The sequence below is a fragment of the Crotalus tigris genome, unplaced genomic scaffold, assembly GCF_016545835.1.
Source record: "Crotalus tigris isolate CLP2741 ecotype Arizona unplaced genomic scaffold, ASM1654583v1 scf7180000019953.484404808:943566, whole genome shotgun sequence".
NCBI classification, from domain to species: domain Eukaryota; kingdom Metazoa; phylum Chordata; class Lepidosauria; order Squamata; family Viperidae; genus Crotalus; species Crotalus tigris.
The window spans coordinates 215,543-229,052 of NW_024097788.1; the positions used below are offsets into that span (position 1 = coordinate 215,543).

At 42.2% G+C, this 13,510-nt stretch overlaps 1 protein-coding gene across 1 annotated transcript in view; it reads left to right on the forward strand.

Annotated features, from left to right (window-relative positions):
- The window catches only part of SNTB1 (syntrophin beta 1), a 113,897-nt gene that overhangs the window by 78,642 nt on the left and 21,745 nt on the right, over nucleotides 1-13,510 (forward strand). Inside the window, exon 3 of the mRNA XM_039365081.1 lies at nucleotides 71-278. Coding sequence (XP_039221015.1) covers nucleotides 71-278 — 208 coding nt within the window. The remainder of the gene's footprint in view (nucleotides 1-70; nucleotides 279-13,510) is intronic.

Sequence of the window (13,510 nt, forward strand, 5' to 3'; positions counted from 1 at the left end):
GAACTTTGAGAATATATGTAACTCTCCCCTCTTTTCCTATTTATTGTATTTATTTATTTTTCTTCTACAGGATTGTTGAAGTTCATTCACCAGACGCCAAGCACATCTTGGTGCTAAGGAGTAAAGACGCAAGCACCGCCCAGGCCTGGTTCTATGCTATCCACTCCTGTATCAGTGAGCTCATTCCTAAAGTCATCTCAGAGGTCAAAGATCAACTGGGCAAAGCAGGAATTGCTGGAGGCCGAGAAATTAGGCATTTGGGTTGGCTGGCAGAAAAGGTAGTGCCAACTTTTCCTCTTGTCTCCAGTAGCCCCCAGTGTGTGCTTGAGTTCTTGAGACTTCAGTCCAATTTTTAGTTTGGTATTAAAGAATGAAAGCAGTTGATTAGCTTTAATTCTTGGAACATTTATGTGCCACTCCTACAGCTTAATTTGGAGTGGGATTAAAGTAATCAGATGGCTTTCTTTTATAGAACATGATGCATATTTAACCTTGTTACACTCTGATTGGGTTATTTGCTTTTACTCTGTAAAGATAGGTGTATTAAAAGATTAATTGAACCCAATTTGGTCATAGGTACCCTAAATGTTTGCATATAACTATATTGTACATTCATTAATTCATGTATACCCTAAACATATACAAAAGATGAGCATTTCCTCCAATTCTGATCCTGAGCTCACCCCATTCACCTCTGCTTGTTAATATTTTGCATGGTAAGTGGGGTATTTTTGTCCTGACAGTAGCATGTGTGTAACAGTTGGGATGTCTGCATTAGCTGGAAGACCCATTGCATGAAACTCCTTCATATAAGAAGAGACTGGAAATCCATTTGTCTGCAATGGTATAAGGCAGGTGTGTCAAACTCAATTTCATTGAGGGCCACATCAGCATTGCGGTTGCCCTCGGGGGCGGCAGGTAGGTGTGGCCAGGGTGGGTGCAGCCTACTGGATGGGCGTGGATGGAGTGGGTGTGGCCTACTGGGTGGGAGTGGCCAGCTCTACATCATTCGCGTCAAGGGTGCCTGTGGACGCCTGGGCAGGAGTGGGACAGATCTGAGGGTCTCTGGCAGAAAGAGGTGGGACCAGGGCAGAGCCCATCAAGCTGGATATGTGAAGTAGGTGAGGGCCATTTGCTGGCCACTTCCAGACAATGCTGCATTTCTTCATTCCTCACAAAGGGTGACACCTCCCCAGCATGCACCAGGGGGTGGGGCTGATGCAGCAGGAGCTGGTTCCTCGCTGTTTTCAGACAGCCTTGTGGAGCTAAGACTGAATGCGTTTCAGCATAGATGGCCACCACAAAATTGTACATTGGCTCCCGGCTGACCTGGGCTAGGGACAAGGCAGTGGGGGCCGTTCCCTCACTGTTTCCAGGATGGCTTCGCGGGCCACATGAAATCACTTCGCGACATGTCTGTATAAGGTGACATGCTTGAGGCCCTCCAAGCCTCTTTCAACTCTGTTATTCTGTAGATACAGAGTTGTTTGCAGGCAAATGTTTCAATCGAGGTGTAACTGTTTTTAGAACTTCTACATGGTACAATCATGACAATTTCCTGCTACGTTAATGCTTGCTTACTGTTTATGAATGATTGTCTATAAATGCAAAGAAAGAAAAAACAATGAATATGGCAGATGCAAAACCTGGGACCTCTTTTTTAGTCAATGTCTTTAAATACCTTTTTCTTTACAGCCATGATAGCTTCCTAACCACCAGCTATAAGTCTTTCCATTCTTGCTTTTGAATTACCCCCCCCCCAACTCCTTGGTGCAGAAGTCTTCTAGCCTTTCATGTTGGCGATCTCCCCACAGTGAGTCACCATCTCCTTGACCTTGCTTTTCATGACTGTTTTCACAGCATGATAGGATATTTACTAGATGGCTCCTGGAAGTTCTAAAAAGGCCTCAGTTCTAAGCAACCTTGTGAGGCTCTGTATGCTTTTTTATGTTAATCATAAAGAGCATTTTGACTTCTTCAAGACTTCTTCACTAATTTTGGTACACACTTATATAGGCTCCTATTTATAATAATAATAATAAAGTTGGAAGGGACCTTGGAAGTAATCGAGTCCAACTCCTGCTCAGGCAGGCAGGAAACCCTACATCATTTCAGAGAGATGGCAGTCCAGTCTCTTCTTAAAAACTTCTAGTGTTGGAGCATTCACCACTTCTGGAGGCAGGTTGTTCCACTGGTTAATTGTTCTAACTGTCAGGAAGTTTCTCCTTAGTTCTAGGTTGCTTCTCTCCTTAATTGGTTTCCATCCATTGCTTCTTATCCTGCCCTCAGGCGCTTTGGAAAATATTACCATCTGAATTTCATTTTTCCTCAAGATACGTAGGGCAAAATATATTCACTCTGAGAGATTCCAGGTGGCTAATAAGTATAAAAACCCAACATAAAAACAATAAAAAAGGAATAACCCCCCCTCCTGTCAACAATAATCAAATGAGCCATTTGATGGCCTGCATCCCACTATGGGGTCCCAGGCCTGTTGGCACAAAACCAGGTCTTCAGGACCTTGCAAAAGAGTGTCAAAATGGAGGCTAGTCTTATCTCTATAGCAGGGGTGTCAAACTGCCGGCCCACAGGCTGGAGGCATCATCCGGAAGCCACACCCATCCCATTGCCGGCAATGGCAAAACTGTCCCGATACGTTTTGCAACGTCACGTGATGTCGTGAGTTTGACATGTCTGCTCTATAGAGATGATGTTCCACAGGGAGGGAACCACCAGGGAGGCCTTTCTTCTTGATCCTGCTAGATGGACCTCCTTAGGAGAAGGAGCCGGTAACATTCCCTGCCTCCCTACCCTGGTGGGTGAGGTAGATGTGACTGGGAAAAACTGTCCCTTCAAATATCCTGAGCCATGTAGGGCAGGGGTCCCCAACCCCCGGTCCATGGACCAGTACCGGGCCACAACATGCCAGCAACCGGTCCACACAAACAAGCAAAGCCCCATCCACGGGATACAGGAGCACATGAAACCACGTCCCCTCTGGTCCATGGAAAAACCTCTGTCCATGGAACTAGTCCCCAGAGGTTGGGGGCCTTTGATGTAGGGTTTTGAAGGTGACAACCAGTACCTCTTTTTCTCCTTGTATCGGTCCTGTGAACTAGCCACTACTACTCACTAATCTCCATGTACAAATGAATATTCCACGAAATGTAAGAAGTACAAACTAATATTTTCAGTTACTATGCCACAGTCTGTGCACCAAATAAGAATTGTACTGTATCTGTTGAATTCTAGTTGGAAAATGTTTAGAACAGTGGTTCTCAACCTGTGGGTCGGGACCCCATTTGGGGTCGAACGACCATTTCACGGGGGTCGCCAAACAATGCAGTCCGCCATTTTTTCCCCCTTTTACTTAGCTGTGCTACTCCCTTTTATTCTATTGGCTTTTGAAAGCCAATAGAATAGACTCTCTTGAATAGAGTCTAATTCTATTGGCTTTCAAAAGCCAATAGGAATTGTCCAGGCTGTCTCTGCCCTGCTGAGCCCGCCAAAAGTCCCATTCTGCAAACGGTGCTGCACTAGTTGAGTAGTCCTTGACTTACAACTGGTTGAGTAGTCCTCGACTTACGACCGATTGGGGGTCGAGGCATTAAAAAGGTTGAGAACCACTGGTTTAGAAGCTATTAGCCTTTAAGATATGGATGAGAAATTTACTACCTCCAAAAAGATATGAGATTCGATAAGCTAGAGTTGATAGGAGCAGAATATGGAGAAGTATGAGTTGCCCATTTTTATGTTAAAATGTTTTATTATGTTTATTGCCAAAGGTAAACATTGTGACCCTTCCAGAAGTAGCATAAAACTGATCATCTGTAGGTTTTTCAATGTAAAATACTGACCACCTCATAAGAAAAAAAATAGGGTTTGATTAATGGTAATTTAAACGAAATGTATCTGTTTATTATTACCCTATAAAATAGAATACACTCCGGTGACATAAATGGACCGAATGCTGTGAATTTTAATAAGTTTTTATTTTAATGGTGCATTTATTATCTCTTATGTAATGTGGTTGGCTTTCCAGGGATTCCAGTTTGAGCTGGATATAGTAAAGTTTTGAGTGACACTTCAGGGATTTTCAACTGTTCTTACTAGTCTGAGTCTCTGGATTCAGCATTCTTGCAAAATAAAGTTTTATTCCTTGAGATGGCTGAGCTCTGCTCAGCTAGGAGTTTAGAAGACAAGGAACTGGATGGTACACGGTACTGAAAAATGATGCCGGGGGAACATGAGTGACCTTTATTGGGTATGCATTCTATGTGTCTAAAGATCAACTTAAAGTATAAATGACTGGTGCCGCTCAGATATTTTGGAAGGTCACCTTTGGTAGACTTTATGAAAAAATACCGAGAGTATATTTCCTACCAGATGAAAGGATTGGGGGAGGAGCATTGGTTGATTTCCGTTTATTAGTCTAGCATTAATCATAGAATCCAGAATCAAGGTGTCGAGTAGAAGGATGCAGTAAAGTTTTAAAGTTTCTCGCCCTCATTATTTCGGTAGAGACTAGAAAAGAGATTTTTAAAATTAATTTTACAGGGCTGGGCCACATTACATTTCTCGAACCATTTGATTATGGGTCGAGTACCAAGAACCAGGTGAAAGAGAGTGCTGCAACCCTGAAAGATTTCATACAATTATTTTAAAATATAATTAGAATTACATTAAATAAATGTTTATTACAAATAAAGGTGAATATATGTGTTCCGGGAGAAAGTTGCAGGATCCAATCTGGGTCGGTCACCGGGACCAGACGTTTTTGTCTTCTGAGCTTTCAGACTTTTGCTGGAGCCCATCCTCAGGGAGCTTCTCTCTAGCAGAAGATGTGCTGTTCTATGTGTAGTGTTTATAGTGCCTGTTGTAAGTGGCTTTTTAGATGTTGATTGGGGTATGTTGATGGCCAGCTTTTAAGTCATTAGCTGTTATTAGCTGCCCAGCCATAGCCCTTTAAGTACTTGATAGGCTGGTGGTAAATCAGCTCTCCTGATTTACCACCTTTCCCAGACTTCAATCACTTCCCTGGCTGTTTTTGTGCCTGCTCGTCCAACAATCTTGGTAGCTGCAAAATTGAATGTATGTCCTTGTTTGTTACAGTGTGAGGCTACCAATGAGTTTAGGTCTTCTCGTGTGACCGCTCGCTTGTATTCTTGCAAACTGGTGATTAGCTTTCTCCCTGTCTGTCCTACATAAGCACAAGGGCAATCCATGTAGGGGATTTGATAGATTACATTGGAAGTATCTCCCACCTCCAAGTGATGTTTATAATGCATAATTTGTCCTCATATGGTGAAGGGAGGGAGGGAAGGAAGGAAGGAAGGAAGGAAAATCACACTGGCTGATTAATTGAAGGAGACTGTTAGACACAATGATGCAAAACGCAGGTTTGTGATTTGAGTGATATAATCAGCAGGAGAAGGAAAACAAGGGTTTTTTTGCCTCCCGTGTTCCTTTATAACTTTTTTTTCATGTTTAGATGAACTACAGAGAAAATTTGTGAGCTGTGAAATAGAAAGAAGAACTTAAACACTAGGCACACCTTCATCTAAACCAGTGTTTCTCAACCTTGACAATTTTAAGGCATGTGGACTTCAACTCCCAGAATTCCACAGCCAGCATTGCTGGCTGTGGAATTCTGGGAGTTGAAGTCCACATGCCTTAAAATTGTCAAGGTTGAGAAACACTGATCTAAACTATAGATCAATATTTTTTGGACAAGACCAATGAATTCCACATTCTCTTTTCTCCTTTAGAACAGCCCACGATGAGATATTTAGAAACATGCTTCCTGATCTAAAAATAGACCTTGGTCTAAAAATAAACCATAGTTTGCTTGATGGTTTTTATGACTTAGCATAGGAGTTAAGCACTTCTTTGGGGGGCAATGCTCCACTGAACATTTGTCAACAGTTGAGGCTCAAAAGAAGGTGAAGCATCCTCACCCATATCAGAAGGTCTGGGTTTGAGGAGATAGTTTGGTCATTTATTTTCCTTTTCTTTTTAAGCTTAATTTGGGGCACATTCACTACATTTTTTATAATTTCTTGCTTCAAAAGGGCAGGAAACTATGCATTCAGTTTTTCATACTCACAAGCACAGAAAACATTATTGGTACTTTAGGTGCTCAGCATTGTTCTGGGATTACATTCCCCCCCTATCTAGCATAGCATATATTAGGAATCATGGTTTGTGAATTGTATGCCTTAGCGCAGTGGTTCTCAACCTTTTTAATGCCGTGACCCCCAACCGGTCGTAAGTCGAGGACTACTCAACCAGTCGTAAGTCAAGGACTACTCAACTGGTGCAGCACCGTTTGCGGAATGGGACTTTTGGCGGGCTCAGCAGGGCAGAGACAGCCTGGACAATTCCTCTTGGCTTTTGAAAGCCAATAGAATTAGACTCTATTCAAGAGAGTCTATTCTGTTGACTTTCAAAAGCCAATAGAATAAAAGGGAGTAGCACAGCTAAGGAAAAGGGGAAAAAAATGGCGGACTGCGTTGTTTGGCGACCCCCGTGAAATGGTCGTTTGACCCCAAATGGGGTCCCGACCCACAGGTTGAGAACCACTGTCTTAGTGTGTTTGATAAACAACCATGGTTTAATGGAATACGACACATTGGCATTGTGTCACCATAGCTGAATAAGGCCAAACTGATTTATTAACTATTGATGAAAACCAGTCAAGTTCACTATTTCAAGTTGGCTTGTTTCCTTAAACTAATGAATACTATTGGTTTATCTATTAAGAGTGTTTATATAATTACATTTTATATCAAGCTTGCAGGAATTTGCTGTTCCTACAGAAACAATGCTAATAATAAACCATATCGGAATGATCCTATTTGCAGGGATTAATGGCTGGGGAAGGTCTGCATAAAAATATATGCTTGTAAAAAAGGATCCAGAATGTCCATTCTATTACATTTCAGAGGAGTTCCCTTTTGCATATGTAAGCTATCCAAATCTGAGATGCAAATAATTTTTATGCATTACATATATGAGTTAAGGCCTATTTTTAAACTTCTTGATTGCAATTCTATAATTTGATGTTCAAGAAGATGACATTCATTTAGAATAAACTTGCGTGGAATTTTAAGATCTCTTATGCATGAGGTAATCTTAATTGCAGCATATCAATTAATTGTTCTGATAACTTACTTGATTATATGTATATTAATAATGGCTACGTCACCATTTTTTTTTAAATCCAGACCACCTCTTCAGAAAAATAAAACAATATTTGAGAGACAACATCGCTAGGGAGCTCAGTGATCATTTTTAACCACCCTCTTAGAAGTTTAATTTTTTGGGAATTGTATTTGGAATTCCTGATATTAACAGAAAGGAGATCCCAAACTGACCAAAGGGAGGAAGAGGAAAGAAGAATGAGGTGCTAAAAGATTGATAATTGGGAAAGAAACATGTACATGACAAAGACTTGGATGGCATTGATAGAAAATACAAATATGCTTCAATGCCAAGTGCCCAAACCGTAACCCAAACCCCACTTATTTATTGCAAAGTGCCAGGGCCACGTCAGCATTGTGGTGCCCTCAGGGGGGTGGACGTGGGCGTGGCCCACTGGGTGGGCATGGCTGCAGTGGTCACGGCAGACTGAGTGGGTGTGGCTAGGGTGGGCATGGCTACCTTGATGTTGCTCATGGGGGGGACACCTGTGGGGGCTGGGCAGAATTGGGGGAGATCCAGGGGCTCTCTGGTAAGTGGGGCGGTGGGCAGGAGGCTGGTCCTGCGGGGTGAGGCAGAGGGTAAGGCGGGAGTGCCATTGCTGCTGGGCAAGGTGAGGCAGGGGCAGCTGCTGCCTGACACCATCAGCCCCCCCACACAGAGACCAGCGAGCGCATAGTCTACCACCTTTACTCAAGCTTTCTAGCTAGCTGCTTCACGTCCTTTGTGCTGGGTGGGGCTGCCGCTCCGGACACCGCGGTGGTCTAATGGTCCTGCGCGAGCTGGCAGCGGCAGTGGCAGGTGTGCCCACAGAGAGAGTTCTGAGTGCCACCTCTGGCACACGTGCCATAGGTTCACCATCACTGCCATAGAACATAGAACACGCTCTCCTCTCTCTTGATCATGTCACGTTGCCCAATTAAATGAGAAAATATTATGAGAAAGTGTCTCTGGATCTGGCCAGACACCTGGTGAACTGTCCTTGGTTCTCTTGGTCTGCTTTCTTAATCTTTCAAGTCTGCACTCCAATCCTTTTCCCTCCCCACCCTGACTTCGTTGTCATGCAGAGAAGCAATAATTGTCGCAGCAGCAAAAAAAAATGCTTCAAAACTTGACACTCGATTTACAACCATTCATTCAAGTTACAACAGCACTGAAAAAGGGGATTTTGATGTTTTTACACTGAATGATTGTTGCAGCATCCCCATAGTCACATGATCAAAATGCAACTGCCATCTATTTATGATGGTGGTTGTGATCTGGGCTCATGTGATCCCCTTTTGCGACCTTCTGACAAGCAAAGTCAGTGGGGAAGCCAGATTCACTTAACAGCCATGTTACTAACTTAATAACTGCAGTGATTCACTTAACAACTGTGGCCAGAAAGGTCGTAAAATGGGACAAAAGTCACTTAACAACTGTCTCGCTTAGCAACGCAAGGGCTTACAACCACAACTGAGCCCAGAATTTATGTTCCTGAGCAAGACGTTAAATGAGTTTTGCCTCATTTTATAACCATTCTTGCCACTTTGTTAAGTGAATCACTGCAGTTGTTAAGTTAATAACAAGGTTTTTAAGCAAATCTGGCTCCCCCCATTGACTTTGCTTGTCAGAAGATCAGTAAGTCAGAACTGAAGAAGCTTCTTGGGTAAGAAGCAAAATGTCTTCAAAGAAAAACAAAGTCCAGCTGCTTTTTGAAAAAGCACGTTTGGGATAACCATGACCTGGATGACTGAGAATCTCCATAGACATTTGTCAATCGAGGATTACCTGTAGAATGAATATCTTACATGTGTAAGAAAGAAGGAAGGGGAAAGTTGTGGAACATGGGGGGGGGGGGAGGGAGATGGAAGAAAACATGATAGGAATCAATAGAGTTACTTGGGATGTGGCTCGTAAATGTTGAGTGGAGTAAACAAGGATGTGAATGTGCAGCTGAAGGAAGTAATTGGAACTGTGAAAGTTGGGATTGTGAATAAGATTTGGGTTGTGGTCAGTAAATGCATTTGTTTCTTGAATTGGGGATTGGAAGAAAGATAAAGGTTTAATTTGTGGTATTGTGGGTGAAAGGGTCAAAGGTTGATTTTGAAGCTGGGTATTATGTTGCGCGTGGGGTTTTATGAAAGCTGTTAAAAACTCTATGGTAGCCTTTGCATATTATTCCTCTAGTTAACAAAACTTAGTATGTGAGTGCTGTATTGCATACCGTTGTTTGGTTATGATTAAGGCTATGATTAAGAGACTTTGTCATTTCTACCTCCATAATTAATGCTAAATGCTAGTTATCCCTATCAAGCTTCTGCATGACTTCATGTCCTTTTTGGTTCAGTTGCTTGTTCTATTGTCTTGACCTGCACTTAGAAGTTGGAGATTGAGGGCACTTCGTTACGGTTTTGTTCTACTTTGAGTATAGGTTTCAGGCAGTAGAACTGGAGAACTTCTGTTCTCACTTATGGCTTTGGGGCTGTATGGTAGCAGTCTCCTTCATGCCATGGAAGTAATAGGCAGAAGTTCTTTAAGCTGATGATATCCAGGTTTACTTCTCTTTTCCATCCTCACCTGGTGTGCCAAATAACTAATTCAAAACTGCAGTCTGGATGAGGTATAATAAATTAAAATTAAATATTTAAAAATCTAAAAGTTTGGTGAATTAGGAAAACTTACAGTTTGAAGGAGCCTTTCCTGTTTCTAAGGAGTCTGTTCTGTGCGATCAAATACAGAATTTAGGGCTAAACCTAGTTCCAAGTCAGTTTGTGAGCTAATAGTGCCCGTGACCCAGGGCTTTTTTTCTCATAGAACGCCCAGAATGGAGTTCCGGCACCTGTTTTGGATGGAATTTTGTAGGGTAGGCAAGGCGGGTTGTATGACGTATATGAGTTCCAGCACCTTTTTTTTTTATTATTTAGAAAAAAAGCACTGCAGTGACCCATCTGTAGATGTTCTGCCATCTTGTTCCTCTAGCACAGTGGAGAACTATAGCCCCTTTACGAATTGTGGACTTCAATTCCCAGAATTCCTGAGCTTTAGCAGCTCATCCATCGATGGGATAATGTCCTACCATTGGTTATCTCTCAGTTAGAATCTTTCAACGAGGATGCTCCTGAAGAAGATAAAGAATGTAGTAGCAATCTCTTTGTAGCTCCTTGTTTGGGCTGGAGAGTAAAAAAAACATTGCGATATATCTTCAGATATGAACCTGTCCTGTAACTGTCTTGCCCAATGAGAATGATATATATGGATTTTCCATTTACTGATATTTGGCTTCAGGTGCCTGGAAACAGTGCACATCGATGGATCTCAAATTGATTGATTAGATCTACAAGCTGCTCATCTCACATAAAGATGCTGGGCTTCTTGCAGTGGTTGAAAATAACACAAAACAGCTGTGTGGAACACAGCAACAGCCAAGAGACCAAAGCCATTTAAACAACATAGCACATCATGAACTTTTACTAATAATCTGGCTCCTATTCCTGGGAATGTAAGCACATCTTAATGTCCTCTGAAAGACCAGAAGGCTGGGCCAAACTCCTCTCTCTTGCATAGGCAGTGTAGTAACTGAAAAGACCCACTTTCTGGGCTCTGCACAATGACATCCTCTCTGTTTATTTTGAAGCCTTCTGTTCCTCTAGGGCAGGGGTAGGCAAACTTTGGCTCTTTTATGACTTGTGGACTTCAACTCCCAGAATTCCTGAGCCAGCACGGCTCAGCTTGGAAACCTCTCCCTTTCCCCTCAGCATGGCTGGCTCAGGAATTCTGGGAGTTGAAGTCCACGAGTCATAAAAGAGCCAAGGTTGCCTACCCCTGCTCTAGGGCAGAGGTTCCCAACCAGGGGTGCGAGACAATATTCCAGGGGGTGCGAAAACTTGGGTTTTCCCAATTATAGTGTGTATGCATAATTCGTTGCCATTATTTTGAACTTTTGTAAGGGGTGCGAGTATATATCAGAAGCGTTCTAGGGTTGCGGGGTATAGAAAAAGTTGGGGGCCACAGCTCTAGGGCACTAAAATTTCTGAGCACTTATTGTGGCCCATCGGCTGCCAGCAGAGCAAGCAGCAGAGTCAGAGGAGATGGGGGGGGGTCAACTTTGGAGCCTTTGGGAGGCTCTGATGAGGAAGCAGGATCAGAGGCAGCTGCCTTCGGGGCCTGAGCTGAATGAGGGAGAGAAGCAGATGGGGCCCATCCCAGATACACGTATGCATAGAGAGGAGAGGAGAGCAATGGAAGGAATAAGCCTGCTCTCACGGGAAAAGAAAACGCAGACGCTAGCCAGCTCCTCCCTGGTTGGGAAATAAATAATAGGGGTTTGGGAATGGCCTGTTGTCGCAGACAACCGTTCATTTTCCAGGGTACATCAATCAAGTAGGATTCCTTTGCCAGAACCAGGTTTGTCAGGATTACTGGTTCTGTATTTGAGGTGCCAACTGTTTCTCTGCTGGGAACTAATAGGTAGTGAATTTGCCTCAGCCGGTGTGAATAGGGACTGTATTCTGCTTGGCTTAATCCTTGAAAGACTTTCTATCTGGAGTTCTCAAGTGAACAGAGATTGTTCTTGCCCTGCCCTTAATGTCAGAAGGGGAAAAGACTTTCCTTTGTGATTACTACTTTTTTGGTTTCGTCTACCTCAGTGTTTCTCAACCTTGACAATTTTAAGGCATGTGGACTTCAACTCCCAGAATTCCACAGCCAGCAATGCTGGCTGTGGAATTCTGGGAGTTGAAGTCCACATGCCTTAAAATTGTCAAGGTTGAGAAACACTGGTCTACCTAATGTGAAAAAGATTGTTCCTGCCCTGTTTTAATAAAAAGGGTTTGTTTTACTTGCGAGTAAGTTGTTTCCTATTACTTGCAAAGGCTGGGTCAGAATAGCACTTTAAAGATTCATTATTTATTAAATTTTTAGTCAGCACAATAATTTTGGACACACTGCATTAAAAAAAATGGAATAAAACCCTGTCATCAGTTCAGGAAGCAGTAAAATAGTAGATGGATAAAAATAACCAATTGTTGATGTTAAGAATTCCCTATAAAACTGAGGATTAAAAGGTTTGTGTGTGTGTGTGTATCTCTCTCTCTCTCTCTCTCTCTCTCTCTGTGTGTGTGTGTGTGTGTGTGTGTGTGTGTTTTAATGCAACAAAATAACTATATGGGCACAGGCGAGTCTTAGAGAGGGCATTTCATAAATGAGACACAAAGGCTGCTTTCCGCAAGTATGTTTATAATAATTGTAAATTCAAAAGAACAAGATCATCAAGTATGAAAAATGCCATCTGGGTAGAAATGAGTAGTTGAAGGCCAACTTTTATGCAAACCATCAGAAAAATGACCTTGAATTTTGAAAGTCTTAAAACATTAGAATTGAAACTCCATGCCAAAGCATATGTTGTTCAGAACTGTTCCTCTCATCTTCTTCCAACATGTGGCTCAGATTAGTAGATTTTGCCAATACAAATACACAAGTCCAATTTTGATCATTCCTTTGCATCAGTAGTCACTCACAACAGGAAGTCATTGTTAAAACAGTATCCCTGTTCATTTTACTCTCCGTATGGACACATGCATGCACAAAACTAGAGTTCTGGATTGCTTATTAACAAAACATTAAAACAAACTTGCAGACCACAAGGCAATCTAATAAAGCTGCAGTATTTGAAACAAAATCTGTCATTAATTAATTTGGCAAGCAGCACCAATAGTAATTAAACCAGTATTAAAAATAAGAGAAATTCAAAAGGCTTAAGGTGTCCAGCCTTGGCAACTTTAACATTTGTGGACTTTAACTCCCAGAATTCCATGGCTTAAGGTTGCTAAGCTTAGACACCCCTGGGTAAAAATTTCATAAGATCTTTCAAGGAAAAGAAAAGTTCCCTTGATTTCTTGATTCCTCCCCAGTCAAGGAAAGGGAACTATCGTTGGTTTAAAATAGCTAGATTAGATGTTTGGGTAGAAATCACTGGAGCTATTGTTCGCTATGTGTCTTGAGAGTACCATGTTGGAGAAGATTATGGGTAGATGTTGACTCACGACCAGTTGCTTAACCATCATTTGAAGTTACCATGGCCCACCAAAAATTACTTTTATTGATTTACTAGCCCCCCCCCCCAGTCACGTGACTCTATTTTGGGTGTTTGGCAACCAGCTCACCTCAAGGCCATTTGCAGCATCTTGTGGTCACATGACCTTGATTTGTAACTTTTTTACAGGTTTCTGGCATTGAATTTCCAACAAACATCCATTGGGGCAATTTATTTGTTTGATGATCATGATGTTTGTGTAACGACTGCTGCAAAAAAAATGTCATAAAATCAGAT